The sequence below is a fragment of the Pagrus pagrus genome (assembly GCF_965226575.1).
Source record: "Pagrus pagrus genome assembly, chromosome: 20".
In the NCBI taxonomy this organism is placed as follows: Eukaryota; Metazoa; Chordata; class Actinopteri; order Spariformes; family Sparidae; genus Pagrus; species Pagrus pagrus.
Window position 1 is genome coordinate 12,272,917 of NC_140207.1, and position 24,982 is coordinate 12,297,898.

The following is a 24,982-nucleotide window of genomic DNA, read 5'->3' on the forward strand; positions in this document are numbered from 1 at the left end:
CCACAACATCTCATTTGAAGTAAGGCAGTCATATCATGGCTCTGATTGGTCTGATTATAGCGGGTGGGTGTTCATGGGAACATGCTACAGGGGGTGATGGAGGTTTAGAGGGGGTTGGCAGAAAAGACAGGCAGACAGACAGACGAACAGACCTATAGCCTGACGCCGTTCCCCCCTCATCCTTTGCTTGCCCTTTGTCATGCACCCTCCTCACCTCCAGAGCTGTCACTGGCTTGTCAGAACCAATCACAGGATGCCATGCTGTCTGCCAGCCATGTACCAGTTTGGACAGGATGACATCAAATTTCTGGTGCTACGTGTCAAGGACCATATGAAAACAGATGTCCTCATTACTGGGTCGCCCGTGCTTCAGAATTTCTACATATTCACCTTTTTTTAAGCAGATCAGGGGAAGAAGAAGGTTTAATTTTTCAGTTTAATCTTATTTTTGATGTATGTTAGCAATTAGTTGGAGAATGTCTAAAAATTAATAAGTGACTTAGGAAAAAAAATCAGATACATTTTGGCAAAAAACACAATTTTTTTTATCACATAATGCCACATAAGTGCAGCAATTCACACTATCCAAAACGCTAAGAAAAACAGCAAGCTGAAGCCTGATCACAGTGTGATAAAACAGTGACATGTCCAAGCCTGGTGTTATGCATATATGAGGCCCTCTGAGATCCAGCATGACAAAAGTAACTTTATTGAATGGGACAGATCGCTGCTTGTCTGACTGACTTAATCTGTTTGATTGAGCAACGGGACGCCTTCGGCTTCACAAGTCCTTCAAAGGCCGCAGATTCTGCAAGTGTGAAAAAAAGAGGGAGGAAAAAAGGAAAAGAGAAAAATCCCCCCCACCACACCACTTCTGCTGCCACACACACACACACACACACACACACACACACACACACACACACACACACACACACAGACAGACAGACACACACCAGAGCAGCTTTTGGAGGGTTTATTTATTAGCTTTAAACATCTTATTCATTGCCCTACCACCCAAGCCCTTTCAGGTCATCAGCCTCTAACAAAGACCCCAAGCCTGGAAAATCTGTCAACTGTCAGTGTCATTGATTAGGAGCAGAACTCTGGGCGGATGATGAGGCTTCATTGAAGCCAACCGTTGAAGAGTAATAAAGGGCAGAGTTTGAAGAGTTTGTCGCTGACAAAAACACTGCTGCTGCAAATTTCCTCTAGACTCAAAAGCATGCCGCATTACAGAGCCATACATTCATTTGCTCATGCTTTCATGATCTTATTATGGGGATCTAACTTTCCACTCCACCCCTTTTTTTCACCGTGCACTCCTAACACAAAGCAGACTTCAGCTATCATTGTGCTTGATCTGAATTTTATTTAGAGCTCCATATGCTTCTCCAGCCTACTCTCAAAGCCTGGTGTTGGTGCTTGGCCTCTCTTTGGCCCGTTAACCATCAAAAGAGGGGCCATTCTGTCACCATACTGCCTATTGTGGGCCTTCGAGGTTAAGAGACAAAAGTGTGAGATCATGAATGAGTGCTTGGCAGTCTATTGGAGGTTTCCATCCACACAATTGAACTGAGAATCTGCACCTGATGCAATTCAAGCATCTAGTTTGAAAGAGAAAAGGGGTTACTTTGTTTGCTCTGTAGATGGAGTGGCCCTGTTAAATAAAACTGGCATGTTTTCATTTTCAAGCAATTGGCAGGCTGATTTTCAACATCTCTGCAAAGGAGGGCGCATATGGTTTCTCTCCTACTGTCTGCTGAATACCAAACCAGACACTTAACACATGAGACCACAGAGGAGCTGGATGAAACCCCAGAGAATCTCCACACCTCACAGCAAGAATCAGGCTACAGAATTACCCCTCCACTATCTGTGGGGGCGTCCTCTGGACATGCATTTCCCCTACACTTCCTCCCCTCGAAGTAGCCAAAGCTGTGTCTCTCAAGTCTCCAGGTCCCCCCTTAGTGACAATTTGTCCACATCAGAGAGCCGTCATCCCTAACGAGATCTGACTCGTGACACGCAGATGGGGAGGGGCTGGGCACAGGCAGTGCTAGCGCTGGGTGCCTGCCTGCCCCGGGGCTACAGAAAAACGCCATGCTCAGACTGCCGTGTGAGAGAACACAACTGCTTTCTGCTAAGCTCTGCTTTACCACCATAAGCTCTACCAGCCCACAGCCCACATCGCTGGGCCATTACAAGGGATGGGATGCAAGAAGAACAATAAAATGAATGTTGTTAATTATATTTGTGCGCATGCAAGCAAATGAAATGTAACATACAGATTAAAAGTGCAGGAATTTCAATGCTTAGGGATTTTCTTCAAATCATATCAGCATATTGTTTGCCAAAAGAGTTACATTTAAAGCCCATAAAATAAAAAAGTACAAGTTTTTTTGCCAAACTTCCTGACTATCTCACCATCTTACTAACCATCTGCTGTCACTGATCTTACCAAGTTGTGCAAATAATAAACTGCAAAGGATAATGCATGCCACTTCATTAAAGCATTCACAGCAAGAAAAGACACTTTCTTAGCGCACAGACACAATAAGTCTGTGACTAAACAGCAAATCATGTGAAATAAGCTTTGCATTGTGACACGAAGAACAGACCCTTTCAGCTCCTCTTCCATTCAGCCACACATAAAACAAGCTGGCCAAGAATTTCTCTTGGGCCTTCGGGCAACTTCTGTTAGTAACTCAGTGTCATTGACAATGATCTAGAAGTTTCACAAATCTAGTAAAAAAGATCATAAACCCACAGAACACATCTACACACAACCTTTATGAAAATGGTATTTTATTGCTGACATATGTTGGCCTCGTGTCAGGTGATATAAGACACACACACTGCACATCCTCGACCCCCCCACATGGAGTTGACCTTGCATCCTAAAAATCACAACCTCTCTGTTCCGGTCAAGTGCATCAGCCAGGCAAATGTATGCAATTAGGTCATGCTGGCCAGTGTGACCCACACCAAAGTAAAATCCTATCAGGGCACAGGGGGTAAAATTGTCTGAGGGAATCACCTTAATAAATAAGACGAGAGATAAGTAAAGCTGAGGGAGCAGGACCGCACTGTGCATGATAAGAATTAAATTATCCTCCAATATGCTGTGCTTACCCAGGGCTGGCCTTTAATTTGGAAATATAAAAGGCATACTGTGGCCAGGAAATTATGTTTTAAATAGATAATAACCAGAAGGCCCATTTTAAACACTGGCTCACACAACAACCACCCCATTTAAATACTACTCTACCACAACTTTCTTATCATAAAACTCAATGCGTCACTGCTTCGAAACCCAAATAAATCAGCATTTTTTTACTCCTTTGTTTCCTCTCTCTGCTCTCGTTCTTCCACTCTCCTCAGCCCTGCTGGCTGCTCTCACCTTTCTCTCCTGGCCCTCTGGCCCTCATCCTTGGCTCTGGCTCCTGACAACCTCACCCACTGAGCTACAGATTGGCCGGCACACAATGCCCCAGATCCTCATTCACCAACACAATGCACTCACCAGCCATACACCTTCCCTTCCCTTCAACTCTCTCACCACATCCCTTCTGTCCATCCCCTCATTTTCTTTCCCTCTCATTCATTCTCTCCGTTCATTTAATTTTCTCAAGCTCTCTCCCAAGTCTATCTCTCGCCTCTCTGACTCGGCCTTTCTGGCAACTTGGTGGTGACTGGTGAGCCGACAACAGAAACCATCTCCTGCCTTATTCCGGTGCAGGGCAGCATGAGCGGGACGAGCCAGAGCTCACAAAGCCACTGCCGAGCGAAACAAAGGTTGTGTGCTCCATCATTCAAACCGGGGCCACTCCGACAGCTGCCTCCGCCACGCTCACACTGACAAACGGCCAGAAAAACAGATGGTTTGTGCATTCATGACCAGTTTAGTGGAAGCCCAGGAGTCACCCCCCATTCAAGGGGAGGGTTTTTGTCAGCTATTCCATAATAAAGCTTTTCAGTCTGGTAGAAAATTAGAAATGCATTTTAAAATTGTCACTTAATTATTGAGGTCATCCCAGCCCCATGGAGGAGAGAGGAAAGAGCTGAGGCTCTGGCTTTGTGACACATGACTGATCTGAAAAGATGGGCTGCCTCATTTCACTTTTTAAATCCTGCCAACACATTAACATACATTTGTCAGTTTGCTTCTGAAAAGCAGATGCATTGAATTTTGGACGCCAACTATCCTCCAAGGAGACAAAGTTCATCATCTCAACATATGACCAATATTGGCATTGCACTTGTATACCTCACTGACAATGAATCAAATAAAGATAAAGAACATTCTTCACTGATAAAATTATCAATAACTTAATTATAAGATGTGTTACAAGTGCACATCCTGCAACTGGATTTGTTCATGCATTTACATGTTGAACCACGCTCTTCTGTTATCGGGACTCTCACGTCATGTCAATCACAGTGCCACACACATACAGGCACATCTGCACCATAATTGATAGCAGATGAGTGTGTCCAACCCTCTGAATCTTTTATCACCTCTGCTCTCTCAGACCCATATGGTTAAACCATGGCCCAGGGAAAGGGGGCACTCGACTCATCTGCCCAGGGTGACAAAGTCCTGGACACGTAAAGCTCTGGTTCGCAGCCCTGGAGGCCTTCGTTTAAAGCTATAAAATTTACGGGCTGAACCTTGCTGTTGATATGCATTTCAATCGGCAAAGGAGAAGACTTAAATCGAGAGAAAGAAATGTTTAATATTTAGTATTTTTACCTCTTAATTCTTTGTATAAATAAGCTAAAAGTGGTTAGATAAAGAATACAGGTATATGAGACTAAGTCAACCACAATAATGGTGTATGTCATATCATTAAAAAGAGCTTAGCGGTTGCTTTGAAGCAGTGAGGCGTGAACCATACTGGGCTTCTGAGCATCATCATCAAGCTCTTGGCATAACACCCCAAAAAGTCATTTCCAATTGTAAGAGAAAGCATTCACTGTGTTGCACTATATCATACACAGTACTGTTCACACAGATTAGCTCGAGTGCCAGCCGAAGTGACACTGACTAAACTTAGTTTGTTTGTTCCCCCATATTAAATTAGTTGCACATCTCCCAGTGCCCAGAGACAGGGCCTAACAAAGCAGCGAGAACGGCTGAGCAGATATGAATTAAAGATAACGCCAAGCCACCGCACGTCTGTCTCTGCTTGGAAACCATCTGGACGTTCAATATTACATCCTTGTCTACACTTTTCACGTTGATCAGGATCAAAGTTTTTTGACAGGTCTTCATGATGCATCACTCCCAGATGTGGTTGCTGGCTGAACGCATTTGTTGAGGTCTCACTCTTGTTCTGAGCAGTCATGCAATGGCCTCGAAAAGTTGTCTCTAAGAGAAGTCACAGCTGGAGCAGAGATAAAAGCCCACTTGCTTCTCGCCTTAAAAAGGTGACAGAGACATCCTGTCAAGCTCTAATTTAATCAGAGGTAAAGTTTGCTTCGCTTTAGGGATTATGTATTAAGTACAACCTTGGAATGACTTTTTAATGGAAAATGATGAATTTTCATTAAAGTGAAACAACTAAAACGCTACCCAGCTTGACTTATAGTCAATCCAAAATATTAAAGTCAAAAATTCAAACAAAAAAATGAAAATTTCTGATTTTGCCATGTAGTTTTTTTGCCACAGACACTACAGATACAGACCGTAAGCATATCTTAACTATTATGTGATCTAACATGTTGTGATCCTATTAATAATCATGTAGGCTCAGCATCATTGCGCTGCACTGGTAAAGTCAAATTAACATAATCACTGTCATCATTAGCATAATTTCTGTGCTAGTTTGTCCGTGTTACTTACTGTAATGTATAGCACAATAGAGACACCCAACAGCATGTTACACGCTGCACATAATAGCAGACCACACATCCTTGTTGACCTGTGAGAGACCCACATGGTTCACAGAATATAAACACGGATACATGACACCTTCGCCTACACACACATAGTATGAAGCTGATTGTACCCTGACAGCTTCTGCTTTGTTTCCACTTAAGCACTGCCCTCCTCTGACTGTCCAGGGAAGTGCATATAATCAATATGGCAACACATCTCACTCCTCATCGCTGCTCCAAGTTATAACATCTCACCAAGGCAAAGAAGACTTCAAGACTGGTTTTATTACTTGAGGCGAGTGCACAGTCGGTGGATGAGAGACCCCTCCCAGGCTCGCTCCAGCCCCCTATCCAGTGCCATTTGTTGTTGGACTGCACCCCTTTGGCAGCGGATAGGAATCACTTCCTCAGAACATGATGTGGGAGGTGTTCAAAGATAGACGCTGACAGAAATCTGCTGCCGTTGCCAAAAGCTCTGGCATTTCTAAGACGGATGTGAATTTGATCAAATAAATGTGACAAATGTGTGAATTTGGACAAAAAATAGCAATCAGATTAAATAAATACAAGCTAGAGGTGGGTATAAACAACTTGGAAAATAAGTCACAGTATGTTGCTATGTTACAAATTATCTTTCGACAGTAAAAATATATCCTTGTTGCCAGCATAGCCTTTTGCTTAGATTTTTATTGGTGTTGTTATAATTCTAAGCTCAACCAGCTGGTAACTAGATGACACTTAAAAGTTATTTTCTGGCCAAAAAAAAGAGAAATTTTCCATCTTTTTGAAGACTCTACAAACTGCTCCTGTGAGACTCAAACCACAAACACCGACAGCATCTAAGCAGAAAGTAATTAAACCCTCGGTAGACTCTAATCAGCATTCATGAATGGCATCAGCACCTAGTATGATATACAGTACAGGCCCTGTCAAGGTGATTTCTCACTGCACACCAGCTCCTCTAACAGCTCTCACCATGGCCATCACACACACACAAACACACACACAGCTGCTGTGTGCTCGTCCCTCCCAAATTAATACCCACAAGTGAAACCGTGACCTGCGGAAGGCAGCCCCGACCTGCCGTCCCAGAGCTTCTCAGTGGATCCACCCCCCCTGAGCGCGTGGCTCTGTCTGTCTCGCCCTCCTCTCTCCCCCTCCAACAGGAACAAGGACAAGAGCCTGCATCGGATGAATAAAATAATCACTGACACAATATGTTCAAGTGTCAGTTTGTGTGTGAAAACATCTGCGTTTTGTCTGCTTTACTAAAATAAATACATTGCTACACTTATCTGATATACATTATATCATAAAAAAAAACACCAGCTGTGAAAATTAATTAAATATCAAGTCACTGAACAAAGCAACACCTTCGAAATAATTATTTCACACTAACATAATTTATCCTACATTCTGTCTGGTTAAATCCTGCTTGTTTTTCAACTGCACACTTCTGCTGATTAAAAAGAAGATGATATCTCAGCCATGAAGGATTGGACAGTGGCTAGACTGCAGAGCAAAGCAGGAAGTGAAGAGACTCAAGGCCAGAGAGGCAATAATGGACCTTGTCTGTACAGTCACCAAATGGCTACTGCTTGGTTAGCTGTAAGCTCCATTTTGGGACCTTTGGTTCCCATATTTAATTAAAAATCCATTATCACCTCTCAGCATAGTGAGCAGCACTTCAGCCCATACTATCCAGATCTGCACTCTTAATTGGTCTTAAATGGCTAAATTGCTTCTCATGCAATCCATCTTCCAGTTCTCCACGAAGAAGAAGTTAAAAAAGAATTGTTTAGTGTTGTTTAAAATGATTCCCCCCATCTGCAATGTGTAAACTAAATGGCAATGAGTGTTACAACAAAATGATTCTCAAACATTAGCGTGTATAACACACAAACACGCACTTCACCAGACCTTGTGGCAGACCTTGCAGGGAAACTTGTTTAGGTGGTGCATTAATATTCAAAAGGTGATGCTGCCAAAGCACCTTGAGCAGATGCGCACTGGCACACATTGATGGCCTGAGTGAGGAGCCGCAGAGAAAACAGCACAAGACAGAGAAGGGTTCACACAATAAGAAAAAAGAAGAAGATAAACTTAAAATTTAAATGTAAGAAGGAAAATGAGCACTACAGGTAAGAGAATGAATAAAAAAGAAAGAGGAGAGAGAAAGATGAGCTCTCCTTCACATCCCAGTGCCGCTCTCCTTCATTGTTACCTCGTCGAGTGCGGCCAGGCCCCAGCTCCCCTGGCAGAAACTAAGTGGCTTGCTGGCATATGGTGTAACCTCCATTTGAGTGCTAAAAGCTGGATATTGTTTTTGTGGAGCAGATGTTGGCGGGCATGGCAAAAGGCACAGCTGACTGGGCTGCACAGCTGGGAACGGTGTCTGTGACCCACATACAGGGGGAGCAGTAGTCAACTGAGAGCCACAACCTTAATGGAGAACGGAGAGACACGATATGAAGTTCGTCCCTCTATTGTCTTTACAGGCACCAAGTCGAAAATGAAGTCTCTTTGGCTTGTTTTTAGCTCTCGGCAGTTAGCAGGAAGAAGCAGCCTCGGTTAGGAAACACAACTGTGAAATATTAAGCACAATCAGACTCACAGACTCATGAGGCTTTATTTCTACGACCATTTAATTTGGGGAGTTTTATTCCGGATAATCACAGTAGGATGGAAACAACCTCAGCTCTCTGTGCACCTCAGAAAAACACAGAACCATCATGTTTTAAATTGGAATTAAATGAGCTTTCATGCCTAGATTTGAGCTAATGAAAACGAAACGAGGACACTTAAGAGTCCTGACCGATTTCCCAAACCCAGAAGTGTCCCCGATGCCAAAAGTGGACAAATGAAGATTATGCTGAGATTATAATAAGGATGCCAAAGCCATTATCCAGTCTACTTTGACAAATGTTGTGCCTTTCTGTGAGCAGATGGGACCTAGAGTTTGGGTGGGGAAACAGGCAGAGTATCCTTCACCCAGTTGGCTAGAAAAGACCAGGATAAACGGCAAGCAGGGACACTGTCAAGACGCCCCAATATTGCATGTAATTATTGTCTGAGTGCTTATCTCCGTCAAATACATTAATTTTGCTGTACTTAACGAAAACTGACCTGTTAAGCAACAATTAATACCAGAGCTGGGCAAATATAATAATATTACATCCTAATCCTGATATGAGACTATATATAGTCCTTGATTTTTCGACATTGTCGTATCGTGATATGACGCAAGTGTTGACTTTTCCTGGTTTTAAAGGCTGCATTACAGTGAAGAGATGTCATTTTCACCCATTCAGTCATTATATCCACATTACAGATCATCATCATCATTGTCATATTTTTCACTGTGTTAACATTTTGTTAAAGCAGCAACAGTCATCCCTGCAATCTTTTCACAATATTGATATAAGGTATTTGGGCACAGATCTTCAAATATTTGATTTTGTCGCCCAGTCGGAGCAGTCATGAGGTGCTTTTGATGACTTTCAAGATATTGAGATATATATAGTGGAGTTGCTAATGTTATTCTCATTAACCATTAATGTGATGATTATTTTCACGAATAATTTTCTGCGATATTTTTATGTTATACCATGACAACCAATATAGCTCTTTATTTTGAAAATCAAGTGAAGTCAAAATTTATATCTATCGTATATTCAAAAACCACATGAGATGACCAAAGTGCCATACAAACAAGGACCAAATATAAAGTCAACAAAACAGACAATAAAAGGTCATGCATGAACCCAAGTTCGAGTTCAAGTTTCTGTACTTTTGTTGTACTTCTGGAGAAGCCAGAAGATTTCCACTGAGGTGGACAATAAAGTTAATCTGATCTAATCTAAGATAAAATCCCTGAGCAATGTAAAAGCACTGCAAACAAAGATAATCTCCTCAAAGCACTTCATAAATACTCAGAATAACGTCAAATGTCACGATATTTTTAACCAAATACCTCGATATCGATATTGTGACAATATTGTAAGGATAATGATTGGTACTTTCACATAATAATAATAATAATAATTATATAATGATATTTGTGTGAAATAATCACCCTATTATGCATAGTAATAATCCACCTTAATGTGTACATTTAAAAAAAAAAAAAACAGCAGGATCTCAACAGTCCTTCTGCTTCATATGTCAATCAGCGGCAGCCGTCACCCTCAGATTGGGCAGGACACTTTGGCTCCAGCTACTTAATTATGAGAGTGTTAAATGCCGTATGTTGTGGGCTGGGGCAAAAACAAACTGACCAGAGGCTGCTATAAGAGGCTGTTTCCCCTTGTGAAAAAGGATTAGAATGGCCTGTCACTCAGCGGGGTCATGCAGAGCAGTGGCACTACTTAAAAAGTCATTTAGAGAATTAAGATGCCCCCGGTTGGGCCTGCAATCAAGTAGAAAAAAACACTTGCTAAATAAAAACACCAAATAAATACTGAGCAAAGCCTGGAGGCTACCACTGTTGACCACTATTTTGTTTTCAAGTTCTGAATCTGCGAGGCTTTGGTGAGTTGAATGCTGATCTCTCATGGAGGTCTCATTAATTAACGAGTGGTTTTCTTGACTGCACACTGATTAAATCCACCCCTCAGAGGGAAAGGTAAATGTGGGAATCAACCTTCCTGTGGCAAGGTTTAGAAAATGTGCCAAGAGGCTTCTGCTGACATTAGAAAAACCCAAATCTCCCCACAAATGCATATCTCAATTTTTACAATGCAGATGTCCTTTTAACAGTTCGCCCCCGAGTAGAGCCGAACTGAAAAATCACCTGCAGCAATGTGCGATGACAAAGCTTTTCACAAAGTGATACGGGGACTCTGCTGTAATTACGACACAGTTACCTTTGATTAGCGCTGTATTTGGTTACTACTGTTCCACCAGGAGCTGTCAAGATAAAATGCTTGAAAAAGCTCCTTGAGTACCATTAAAAATGTAAAAAATTGGCATCACTGTTTCCTCTGCCAACATTATACCCTCCTAAATTCTACCCTTCTGAGTGAAACTATCCATAATTCATAAGTTGTATGAATCAGATGAGGGAGAGTCCGAGGTTAGGTCTACAGCTTCGGGGGGGTAGCGTGACTCAGGACCTTTGAGGTTGGCTGACAATGTTTAGGTCAAGCAGTAACACTCAAATGATACACCGCTGTATCTGGCCACAAAGCTGCATCATCTGAGCAGGCTAGTGAGATTATATTGAGGTTACTGAACACTGCAGCTGCTCTTCACAGAAGCTGGGAAGACAGACCGACTATCACTGCTGCTTTGACAGAACTTATGAATACAGATCGGACCTCATAACTGACAGGCCTTACTGACGGACGCTCGGGGCCTCTGGGACTGAGCAGATGATTTGACAGAGAGAAACAGAAACCTGTTACCACAGAATAGGTGGACAGCGGACAGGTGAGCGCCAGCTGGCGTGTGTGTGGGTGTGCAGCATGTGTGCATGCAATGGAAAAATGTTCTATGGTGGTTATCAAAATTAAGTCTATTTTTAAAGTGCATACACTGGACATGAGTTTAAGTTAGACTGCAATAAAAAACCATCTCCACACTGTTGGCTCATACAGCCTTTCAAGATATAATATATCATTTCCGCATTAAAATTTCTCAAAATGACGAGATCTTTGTTGTATTTTATGTTGAGTTGTGTACTCAAATTATCTTACCATTTAGAATAATGTTCAAATCCTTAATTTTTTTCAATGCAATGGGGCGTTTCATTTGATCGCTTGACGCTATAAGTTCTGGGAAAACAGAGAGTGATGAAGGAAGTCAGCGAATGTGACTAAACATAACGTGAATACAATTTTAAAACTTTACCTAACCCATTAACATTTTCATCGATCATGGTGGTTGTTTAGCAATGAACACAAAAAACCCCATTATCCCTCGCTACTTCACAACATCAGTCTGTTTTCATTGTTTTGAGTGAGGGACCCCTAGCGGCAGAAATGGCATCCTGTGCGTTTAACTGTTTTTTATATAAAAATCCAACTTTTACTCCAGTTGGATATGCCTATCCTCTTTATAAGACCAAATGCTCTCTAGGATTAGTAGTGAATCTTATTTATATTTTAACTGAAACACTTGGGAGTGTGTGTCTTTAAGTATTAAGGCATCTATGTAGTGTCATGATTGTGGATGAGTTTTATAATTTCCTTTAAATGTTTAGATGATGTATAGATAGTAGTATCATCATATTGTATGACATTAAATAATACTATCTTTTGCAACTTAACTGATGTCTTTTTGAGATGTTTTCTTTGCTTTATGTCCAACACACACAAACTGTGTAGAGGAGAAAAATCAAATTAAAGAAGATGCACATAAGGCCAGCATATTTATCTTTAAATTATGCATGTGACAAATCTTTGAAATGCTCTCTGAACAAACAGTGACACTACATATTGTTCTTTGCTGTAGACTAATACTTTTCCTGCTCATCACTTGATACCGTCGCATATTGTATTTGAAGTTTCTCCATACAGTCAGTGTGTACTGATGAACTGTGGCAGTGTGCTGTGCTCAGAGTGACATGCTGATTCCCGAGCTTCTGTATGAGTCAGTCCCACCCTTCCATATCGCGAGCAGGCCTCAGCACTCACGCCTCATATCAGCCTGACTTTGATGGACACATGCTCCCTCTGTGCTTGGCAGGACGGTCTTTTGAGGAAACTCAACAAAAATGGCAACAGTGATGGGGTCGACACACACACCCAGACACCCCCCAGACCCCAACTCCCAAAAATCACAGAAGTGCACTTATATGATCAAACATATATACACAAGTACCTTTATGTCGACGCAGGAAGTTTTTCATGTTGTCTAGATGAGCTCTGGAAAGTTCACCGTTAAGACTTGTGAAGAAGCTGGACCATTTGTGGAAAATGTCTGAGAACGAAAGCATAATGGGAGTCAGTTTTCTGAGTTTTTTAGACAATTATGTGTTGAATGTTATGTATTCTTAGAAGAGGCAACAACTGAACAATTGCTAGGAGATGGTTAATAGCCCAAAACACAAGTAATTAAACAGAAGTAATTTTTACTTCACTTTAGGATCATATAAAAAAGTTATCTAATCTTACACATCCATATATTCAAAACAGTTATTATAATCTCATCATTATTATTACTTATAAGTCAGTGCAACTAAGAAGCTGTGTGGTTTTGGGTATGAGTACTTGTACTCGATTTGGATGTCATAAACAAATGAAAATTGATCCTCCTCTATATTAAACAGGACACAGTGATGTAACTGCTATCTATGAATATCTGCACACATCCATATAGCAAAAATGTGTGCATTAATCACAAGGACAGACAGCCAAGACCAATATCAGGCATTCTCTCATCACCTCATTTGCTAGCAGTGTTAGCACGCACAGTTGTGTTGCCACCGGGGAAAGGAGATTATCCATCTCATCATATAAATGGTGAATGGAGATTTGCCCTCAAAGGAGTCTTTCACAAGCTGATGGCTTTTGTTAAGCAGTACAAGCCACCATCAGGGCAAACAGCAACCAACTAAGCTAATTTCTGCAGTCTTTGCGGGACAGAAAGGTGGAGTAACCCTAACCCCCACACACATCTTTGAGTATGAAAGTTACCTAAAATGCCCATTGCTAGTATGGTTATTCAGCAAGTGTTACTATTAAGTGATCAACAGACTATAAACACTTGACATCATAAGACTGAACATCACTTAGATCAATCAATTGTGTGCTCAGGACATAAATGCCAGCACATCACCCACAGTGCTCAAACTCTTTACACTCTTTATTCAGCATGGCGGCACATTTGACTGAAGCAAGGTCTACTCTTTTGCCCACAGACAAAGGGAGTCCTGCACTACGTCTGTGTCAGTCTGCTCATCCCATTATATCCACTCTACTGCTCCCAGTCATCAGCTATGACGAGCCTTCACCTGAGTTGACAGGTGACTGTCCTGAGGCAGCACAGCACCCAACAGGGGAGCCTTAACCTGCCAACTATCTGTCAGTCCCCCAAAACCAGCTCTGTCATGTCATCTCCTCCATGCCAATCACAGTGACACATCAAGTTTGTGTCAGGAAACAGTGTTGGAGATTACAATCTAATACAACATTGCCTTGAGCCAATGGGAAGAACCAGGCAATTATTATGAGCCAGAGATGATAATGTAAATGTTGGCAGGCCACATGCAAATAATTACAAATAGGATATTTTTCCTAGAGCTTAAACTTTTGGTATAATTGCTTGGCAATATGAAGGAGGGGTAAAGACTCAAGAGGGCACATTTCTGAAAACATGAGTCTAGAACAAGGCCAAAGAGCATTTCATTAACAAACTATCATGTAAGGCTGTCCATGTATCCCCTGGAGATAGTTGTCAGTCTAATTCTAACAAAAAAGAAATTCTCTACATAAGGTCATTAAATGAGCGATATTAAATACTGCACCCAAGCATAATTTCCACATGCTTTAGTAGAGGGTTTTATCTGGTGGTGAACAGTTTGTTAAGCTAGCAAACCATCTTATTAAATTGTATTTCAATCGAAGAGTCCTTAAAGTTTCTGCAATCAATACCCATATAATAATGGATCAAGTGAGTATGTGTGTGAGAGAAGGGTCGCTCATACTGCCCAATCCACAAAAAGTATTATTGCCTAGCTCGATTCAACTATATGGACTGTTTTAGTGTCATTCGGCTCATTGTTTTTAGGAGCAGCAATGATACCCACTAATGGGAAAACAGACAAAGTTAGCAACTAGCTGGGGAACAAATATTTCTGTCAGCAGTTGGTCGAGCCAACCAGCTAAAAAGAGAATGAATATTGGACTTGGATTCACCCGATGGGAATAAACACAACCCCCCCAAAGAACGCTAATGTTGCTCTGTATCTACTCAATGTGTAAATAGGCATCTGTCTGATAACAAGTTCCCATATCAACTTAAAAAGGCGATGTCAGTGTTTACAGATTGTTACTGCTCTCCCAAAGATGCCTGCCGTAGTTGCATAGGTTAGAAATTGAAATGTGAGCATCTTCAATTCCATGACAGCTGAGTGAACTCCCTGTGCTGCTAAAGATCATGTAATTAAAGCCCCTTTTACGCAATCTAGTAGTAACCGCACTGTCTAAATAGTGTGAACGGGCCGGTCAGTTATGTTATGTGTGCATCCCACCACCGGAGGATTTACAAAGCAGCTAGCAGGAGTTAGCAGCTAAATTAAAGAAAAAGAACAGCAAACGGAAATATGTGCAAATTCGTGACACAATGAGGTCCGGGAGCTTGTTATCCTCAGAGCAGAGAACGAGATCAACAACCATGAAACAAGGATGGTAAATGAGTGTTATTACCATTTTGCATAATGCTGTTGTTGTTTTGGTCAGTGTAAAAAAACAAAAACAAAGCACCACATTGGGCGATCTAAATGTAAAAAGGGTTTCTAATTGAAAGCTCCAGAAGAGCTCCTAAACAAACCCTGATGTTAGATTATTTTGATTACTGCAGTTTCTAAGGTGCAGAATGATCTTTAATCTCAACATGGAAACTTCAACATCTATGTACATTGACATCACAACTGGGCAATTTCTGTCTGCCGAGGAAGATAGTTCGACATGATCAAAAGCTCTAGAAATTTTAAGCAAGGATACTTGAGTTTGAGTTGTATTTATATCTTCCACAGCTTTAAGAAAGCCAAGCTAATTTCACTGTTGTCCTTCCTTTCTGTTTAGACTGAGATTCATTTGTGCAATGGTAAAGGTTGCCCTGACCTAGCCCTGTAATCGCACATTTTTGAATGTTCGGAGGGGGGAAGCAGCCTGTGCCATATGGCTAACGATCACAATAATAAATCAATTTCAGGCACCCCGTCATAATTTATCCGAGAAATTATGAATTTTTCCATTCAGTTGTTTCCAGTTATTTGTCGTGGCATTCCAGGACCTCATTTGAAAAGTGGCAACGAGGCAAGCAGGCAGAGTTTTAACCAACTGCTGGGATTTTACATGGGACTAATCATGAAGCACTGATTGATTGAAGCTCTGTTATCAGTGGACGCCACCACCCCCCTCCAACCCCCCGATATGTAAATGAGTAACCTTTAGGAGGGCTCCGAGTGGCAGCAGTGGCAGATGGGCAGTAACTGTAATGGGGTGGAGGTTGGCTTGAATAAATATCCCATGGTCTGGAACTTACCTAGTCTCTATAGCGTCCGACTAGGCTGCGTGACACCACAAAAGAAAGTCCAGGAATCAAACTCATGGACAGTAGAGCTGGACCAATTAATCGATAAGTCGATTGACAGTAAAATAATCTGCAAACATTTCTGATAATTCATTCCAGCTTCTACATGTGACTAATTGCTGTTCTAAATTGTTGGTCTTCAATTATGATAAGCTACGATTACAGGTCTTTAAATGTGACTTATTGCTGGTTTTCTTACATTTTTATCACTGAATATATTTGGATTTTGGACGGTTTGTTGTAAAAAATTGACAAAATTATTTAAATTACATAAATATGTTATATATTATACAATGTACTCCATTTAACTAGAAAATACTACAATATTTGAATGTTGCTCAACAAAACAAAAATTCAAAACATGGCTGCACTGATAGTCCAACCTCTACATCTCACAGTCAACATTGACCATTACAGACAAATTCCCATTGTTGTATGTGCGGAATTTGTCATTATGCATTTAAATGTCAGGCTGTCCTGAATACCTTTTTTTGGGGGGGGCTCCAATTGAAAATGAGAATTTCCTGTGAATTTTCAAAGCTCTAGATGGGAACAAACTATCATCACTTGTGAGTAAGACAAGAGGACTCCAGCCATTGTCCATTCCATCCCCGCCACCAAAGTGTCAAGAGTCAACTAGACGAGTGAGCGTTGAGCTGTTAAACAGGCGTATGCAGGGTTAAGCTTGTGCTAGTCACAGTCCTGTGCTTGCGGTACTGCATTTGTGGACGCAAAGCAGAAAGTCTCCCTTGCGAGGATGGGTGCATGGCTCCCTTTGTTATCGGTCTTTTGCTGCTTTTTCAGCGCAAGTGATGCAACATCTCCCTCCACTTCAAAAAGAAAATTAGGCAATCAAATACTAATTAAAATACGATTACGATGGCAACGGTGCAAGCTTCGAAGCATTCAGTTCAGCCCTATTTAAATGTAATATATTGAGCCAAAGCTATAAAAAAAAAGATTTTTGTAAGTCTCTATGAATTTGCCGTTAACTTCAATTCCAGATATTTAACAGTGACGGGCTGCAGCAGTGAGGCCCCTTCGTCTCTGTAGCAAAACTACAGGGAATAAACACAGACAAAAGGCATCAGTGGAGTCTAATTGAAATCCTTTAGAGAGAGTGAAGGGAGAGAGGAGAGAGATTGATTGGGAGTAGAAAGTCAATACAAACAGACAGAGAAGGTGATGTTGGAGAAAGTAAGGTAAGACTGTGAGCCACCCAGTTCCTGGTCTGGGAGAGTGGCAGCATGCAGGGCAAATGTGAAGAGGGAGGCACAGCTTCAGTCCTACTGTGAGGCAGAGGTGGAAACGTCCATTTTCCCCCACAGCCTTAAATTAACGTGACAGCCAGTAGCTTCTTGCTCCGCAAAAGTGAGTGATTAGTATTATCGTTTAAATTGTAATTTGGCAGTTAATTAAAGTGACCTTGGTTTCTATTGCTGCATCTGTAAACGGGCAACCAGAGTGCCGTTCTGTCTCTCAGCCGTCTGTGAGGCCGCTGTCACCGGGGCCCGTTACAGGATTAAGTCACCCCGGTGACAAAACCAAATTAAGCAGCTGTCACCGCCTACCTGCAGCTCAGAGCTTAAGATGATCAACTTATGACCGGTCGGGGAGCAGAGCCTGTTCTCCCTTCCCCCTCCCATTATCATTTTGTAATTTATGATTAGTTTTAAGGTTTTTTTTATCCAGAACGTCATTAAAAGCGAGATGTTAAGAGCAAACTGCATGAAATCATTGATACCACGCGTTAATGTTTGATGAAAGGTCTGTGACAACATCTTTAAAACCCAGTGGAGTGTGTTTAACAATTGGTTGTGTAGTTCTGAGTGTGGAGAATTGTTCGCTGAATTCTCTGACTTAGCTTAAAGCGTACAAAATGAATAATTTAACAGAAATGCAAATGTTTGAGATTCCCGGTCTATAACATTCTCTAAACATTCTACTGCTGAGGGAGAAATTGAATGTGACAGAGGTAAACTGAGGTAACGTTCATGCACACCAGAAGGGGACTCTGCTCAGTCAACACAAAGATGTTATGATACATATTTCATTCTGCAATGTGGCATATAGGATAAAAATACACATACACTGCATATGAATTATACACGTACTGTATGCCCATCCTAAGAGAAACATTGCTAACAGTGTTTTAAATAATCCTGCATATTAAACTACCTGACTTTATATGACCTTTAGCATGTGAATGTTTCATGCTCTTACGACACTGACTGAAATGGTTTGTGACCAACGTTCATCAATTTAAAAAAGGAAAAATAACATAGTTGATATACTGACAACCATACACTATATCACTAAGTGGTAATCAGTTGTTCAGCAGACATGAGATGAAGTCTTGAAATTTGCGTCATTTGTCTGTGCCTTCCAAAACCATCACAAATCATTGCTGAAAAATAATAATTTTTACAGCAAAATTAAAGCGTATATGCTTACTTGTTTAAACATGGGTCAACCCACTAGATATAGGCAATTGACTTTTGTCCACTGAAGACAAAAGCCAGATGTTAGTAGTCATTAGCGGGATTTTGGTCCAGTGTGAAAGGGGTTTTATTAAAATATGATGTTACAATGTTACCGTTAAGTTTTGGGAAACGACCCATCCATCCACCCCAACAGAGGTGTATCCAGAATTTGTTTTGTTGAGTTTTGCCAGCCACTAGAGGGCTTTGTCACTTTAGCGTAAACGTGTAGTTTTGGGGCACTTCCTGATTGATTTCTTATATTTCTTATTATTGTCAACTAACAACCCTACTAGAAATGTTCATTTGCTGTATTCAGTAGCTCCACATGTTGCTCATGCCACTTAAAACCACACATTCAATCACTTGGTTTTTAAATAAAGTGCTGACAGTGGCGCTCAAGTTTTAATTTAAGGGTGTTTACATACATCAGATAACCAATGTAGATTGGATTTAGGTATCATAATTAATATTTGCTTGCAAATATAACTTGCATACACCTCTCTATGACCAGGCAAGATACCTGTCAGCTATATAGAGGGGTGGGGGTGGAGACAACACAACAAGCACTCATGATAAAAGAGGCCCATTCAGACTGACAGCAGGTAAATTATATGTCAACAAGGTCTGCATTTCAATCCTTGCATATTTACAATGGGCACCAATGAAAAGCCTCCCTGCATCTCTGCCTGCAAACAGACGGATTCACTGCTAACTGTTTTTGATTAAAACGTCAGTAAGGCTGTGGGCTCCTTTCATCTCTTGGGGCCCAAGCTGTCTGTCTCCTCACCCCAACCCACTCCCCCCACGGTGGGGTCCGGTCTGTGACATGGACGACCATTTATCTACTCTGAGGATCGTGTCGTGTAATAAGCCCCGTCTCCAGAGAGCATTTAGCCTGATAGGAAAAGCTGATTGGGACAAAAGGCCTCTGAATCTCATTCTGGCTCCCGCAGCAGCAGGTGACTGCGAGGTAAACACATTTCTCTGGGGATGAAGAGGGAGCCGTGAGGAGAGAGGGAGTACGAGATAGATCATGGAAGCCAGTGAGAGCATGTTTCATCATCAGTGTGACGTCTTCTGCTAAAGTTGTGCTCCAGTGTAGAAGAAACAAATGCCCAGGAGTGCCATTTGTCTCCATCATTACCAGAGGATACACTGGTGGTTATTTCAATTGTTCCTGCATAATAGTTTTGGTTCAGCGTTGTAGTGTTCCAGAAATAAAAACAAAAACATAAAAAGGAGCGCCTGACTACAGGGACCATCATCAGAGTTAGATGGATGTGGTTCTCGACTGCTGCAAAAATTTAAAAAAAGACATGAACTAGTGTCATCAACAACTGGGTCTGTAGATTGTAACACTTACACAAAGCAGGCACATGAGGCTGCTGTCTTGTTTGGCTTTGTTTGTTTGAGCCTGAGAAAAACAGAGAGGAGAAGGCAGGATGGTCAGAGCGAGCAGCAGCTGTATCCACAGATGCTCATGTAAAAACATCCTTATTCACATGTTCCCCTCCACTTGTTTGTTTCCTGGTAATTTAGCCCTTCAGCACCAGAAAAAAAACACTGCTTTGTTTTCATACTAACAAGGCAATTAGCAATCATTACACATTTCCACTCTGGGTTGCCTACAGGTGGACATTGGTAATGATTTAACAAACTGAGCTAATCTCCAATTCATGCATCTGTTTGTGTGTTTATGTGTATGAGGACAAGTGTTAAAACCAGTGAATTAATCTGCCAAAATTCACTCTGACCCATCTCCCCGTTGTACAGCAGTGTGTTATAGATGTGCTTGTCCTGAGTAGGGACAAGTGCGGGGCAAGAGCGGGAGGTAAAGCAAAGAGGTGGAAATTAGAGCAGACAGGAGGCATTGACACCAAAAGAGTTGTAAATGGTGCTCCTGGCTCCCCAAGGACGGTCTGTCACGCTGTGATCACCGGTAATGCCGCCAGGAGAGCGAGACCAAAGACAGGAGAGAGGAGGGGAGCCAGTCTAAAAAAAAGAAAAAGGGAAAATAACACGGCTAAACCTAAAACACCTCAGGGAGTAAAATCCAAAGTCAGGGCATGGGACACAGCATCAAAATTCACTTGGCAAAATATACGTAAAGTGTTATGTTTAGTCACATTTGCCGACTTCTGTCCTGACTCTTACTTGAAAGAGCCCCTTCAGTGTTTGCCTTTACTAACTACCACACAGCGAATGTACATCCTCCACTTTCCTTCATGTTCCTGGTCCCCAGCTCTCTGTGCTCTGTGGCCTCATTTCATATGCAGGTTCATCTGGCTCGGGACAGCGTGGCCCTCGCTGCAGAGTGGCCCAACAGAGTCCCCAGGGCCAGGCCCTCTGTTCAAGGTCCCAAGGGGCCAACCCCCTACCCTCCTTACCTGCTTCAGTTCATATGAGCAGCTATGGCTGCCATATGTGAAGCTGTAGGAAAGCAGATGCTGTTTTTCCACTTGTGAAATCAAGTTTTTGGAAAGCAGTCAGCATTTTGATGGCCAGAGTCGAGTCACCGAGTGTAAAGGGGAGAGGGCAGTGAAGAGGCAGCCGGCTCAACTGTACTGTGTTGAATGCTAACACTGCAACGTCTCATCATCGCTGTGAGGATCTGCTGATCTTGCAAAGCATTGACATGGCATTATCTTATGTGTTAAAACTTGTGTAAGCCATTCAAGCATATACAGTACAGACACACATGCACACACACACAGTCTTGATGTGGACCTGTCTGTAGCTGAGCAGTTCCTTTGTCAGTCATCTGCTGATGCTGATAGACAATACGGGGGTGAGGATGCGTGTCAGAAACAGAAAAGCCTGAATGAAATGACAGACTCTCTCGCCGGCCCACTCCTCCACCGCCTCCATCTCTCCCTGTCCCCGCACATCTCACCCACAGCAGCCTGGGAAGCTATGACAAGCCTGACACCTGTCAGTCATACACTCACAGACAGGATAGAGAGGACAGCAGCATACACAGCTCCACATGCTACTGCAGCACAGCACTGAACTCACTTTAACACTCATCCACACACACAGCAGGCACAGGGGTGTTGCTGCATGGTGCTGACACTGCTGATGGGACCACTGCTGCAACTAACAATTATTTTCATTATTGTTTAACCTGCAGATTATTTTCAAGGTTAATTAATTAATCGTTTGGTCTGTAAAATGTCAAAACATTTTGAAAAATGCTCATCACAATTTCCAAGAGCCCAAAGTGACGCTTCAAAAGACTCTTCATTCACTGTCATAAATGACTTCGAAAGGCAGCAAATACCTGCTTTTATGAGGCTGCGACCAGCAATTGTTTGACATTTTGCTTGAAAAATGACTTAGGGCCCAGAAACACCAATCTGTACAATCTGCGCCTGCGTTAGAGGAAATAACTCTCCATACCACCAGGTGGCGATAATTGGAAAATTACTCAGAAAGGAAAAAACCAGAGCAGTCGGGACTGCAGATATATATATATAAAAAAAAACGTTAAAATAGTAGAGTTTGCCAACCATTTTCAAACCACTCTCACTAATACAGCCACTTCTAATTGAGAATATGTCTGATAAAAACTCGCAAATGGCACTGGTGTTGTCAGCCCTCGGTCTTTTGGTTGTGGAAGGGGTAAGGCCTCCCTTTCTTTTTCCGTTTCTCTTCTCACGCACTGATTCACTTAGCTGAACAGCCAATCAAAGTGATTTCTGTCACTTACTTAAACTCCACCGCAGATTCAACATATTTAGACGGCCAAAACGCGGCCAACAAGGATCAACTTGTGCCAAAAGTGTGGGTAACACTGCAAAAACTAGGGCCACAGATGCTCACTGACAGCCTGAAACTCTTAAACAATTTATTGATTAACACAATAGTTGGCTATACAAATTTTCTTTCAATCAACTCATCAAGTAATTAACTAATTGTTGTAGCTCTTGAAGTGACCCATGTAAAACTGTTTAACGTCCATGCTTGTGTAACAATTACAGCAACGAGGAGACAATATTAACACTAATCAAATAAAACTCCAACACTATTTCATTATTTCTGATAGTTTATCAACAGTCTGAAGGCAGTAATCCATAAAGAAACCTGATGTATTGTGTTTTTATGTGGGGAATAACAATATTACAATTAAGTAGTGCTGACTTGAAGTTTGAAAGGTTAAATTTCACACAGTTAGGTGTCAAAGCGCTGAACGACCGCAGCCACCGACTCCCTCCTGGCGACAAATTTCATTAACAAACCTGATGTATACAGCACACACAGCCACAGTTCAAATGGAGGACATAAATTTCAGCCTGTGGTGTACCGTGGTCACATTACAACTAATCAACTGCTCTCCTGATACCCTTCTGGAAAAATCTTCTTCTGTTCAGACGGGTGGGGGCAGATAAAGGAAAATATGACGCTTTATTTCTAATCAGCATAAATTACCAGCATCCATCAGGTGAGGCTCAAATTAAAATCCTCATCTGACAAAGCAATGGGAACTGTGTGAGCTCACTCATGAATCAGTATGATTTAATCCAATCATGAGAGACCCCAAAGCTAAAATTTCCACTCAGGATCAACCCAATTGCCCTTCTTCACATTTTCTTCATTAAGTCTTAAAGGGGACATTTGGTTCTGAGGGTCAACCGGGTTCAACTGTGCTATCACATTTTCTCTCTTCAGAACAGAATGACCGCCCTAAAGAGACCGAATGAACCAAACATAGCATCTTGTCATACTTAACGCTTTATCTTGTCTTTTTCATTTTTCACTTGTAAAATCATACCAATCTCATCTGCTCCAAATTCCTTACATGCATACACCAGCTGCATTGTACTGCAAAATACTGCACATACTGTTACAGGGGTGACAGAGTGCTGTGTCTCAATCAGGAACTAATGGAAATAGTTGCATTCCCTCGGACTATTTGGAGAACAAACCCATGACTTTATTATTTTATTCTCTAGAAAGTGGTGTTGTCACAAAACTGACATTTATAACTTTTATACGATACCTTGAAAAATACCGATATTTGATACCATTTTCGATACCACAGGAAAAAACTGACACAACACAGCAGGCATTACATTTTACATTATTAATACAGTAAGGCTTTTGTACTGTGTGTTAATCAAAAGTTAATCTTACTTCTCACCTTGGTCAGAGGAGTAAGATGAAGCAGGACTCCGTGGGCGGTGCAGCGGTGCATGCGTCATCTAGCTGTCGGAGAAAAGAGAGAGCAAGAAAGTGCAGTAGGTGTATTGATACTGCAGTAAATGAGCACTGAAACTGTTTCACACATTCAGAAATGATATGTATCAAAATATTGATATTTTTACAACACTAGTCAGACAATTCCCCAGACAGGTAAATGTACAGGATCATCATTAGGCTGCAGGACAACTCTGTTAGATACATTACACACATTACATTAAATTGACTACTAACTATATTCCACGTACTTTATACTTCTACTCCATAATATTGTACAGTTACTCCACTGCATATATTTACAGTACAGTACATAATACAGTATATCATTCTGAAATGGGTCACTCTGCATAATAAGTAGCCTACTTTTAACTTTGGTACTTTCGTTACAAGCTATACTTTGATGCTCATACTTCTAATTTAACTTACCACAGGACTTTTACTTGTAACAGAGTATTTTCACATTGTACTACTGCTACTTTACTCACGTAAAACATCTGAATACTTCTTCAACCACTGCATCTTCTGAACAGGTTAAGCTAACGTCTCAGCAGCTCTTTTGCTAGCTGTTAAAACTTGACACTCTCTTCATTAATTAATTATTAATTAATTAATTGTTCAAGGCTGCAGTTACATGTAAGGTTATCTACTTCTATCTTGTGCCTTTTTTTTAGCGCTAAGAAAGACAGCATGTGATGTTGTTTTTGTCATTTTTGCATGCAATTAGTTTGGCCACAAGAGAAATGCTCTTTGTTTGTTGAAAGCTTACCTGAAGTTGTCGCCTGTGAGAGCTCATGTGAACATGAGCATGGCTTGTGCTCCTTCATGCTGAAACTTGTTGGTGTACATCAAGCTGAACAGTTTTCTACCAAGGACATGAAGATAATTAGAGTCAAAGCTCTCAGATTCTCTCCAAACTGTGATTCAAGATGTCCGCCAAACTGCTGCCTGCCAGCACACCTGAGAGGTCGTTACCAAGCCCCGCCCACTGCCTGCCAATCAAAACGATAAGGAACAAGATCCTGAGTAAGTTATGTCCCTGATTTAACCAACTCTTATTGCTGTTTATATAGCTGTAGAGCTTGACATTTAATTTAACACATTAATGTGAGAATATGCACGATAAATCATCGTATTAGCTGAAAAAACAATGTCCTAAAATA

The 24,982-nt window shown here is 41.5% G+C and overlaps 1 protein-coding gene across 3 annotated transcripts in view; it reads right to left on the reverse strand.

Moving 5' to 3' along the window:
• LOC311249408 (uncharacterized protein) overlaps positions 1 to 24,749 on the reverse strand; it is a 50,734-nt gene extending 25,985 nt beyond the window's left edge. For 2 of the 3 annotated variants that reach the window (XM_084340421.1, XM_084340422.1), the window contains exons 1-4: positions 24,589 to 24,749; positions 23,764 to 23,828; positions 19,987 to 20,037; positions 12,706 to 12,804 (exon numbers count right to left, since the gene is read on the reverse strand). In XM_084340421.1, coding sequence (XP_084196547.1) covers positions 12,706 to 12,804; positions 19,987 to 20,037; positions 23,764 to 23,824 — 211 coding nt within the window. In that variant the 5' untranslated portion in view covers positions 23,825 to 23,828; positions 24,589 to 24,749. The remainder of the gene's footprint in view (positions 1 to 12,705; positions 12,805 to 19,986; positions 20,038 to 23,763; positions 23,829 to 24,588) is intronic. The other variant, XM_084340423.1, reaches the window with a different exon arrangement.
• Positions 24,750 to 24,982: the final 233 nt, after the last annotated feature.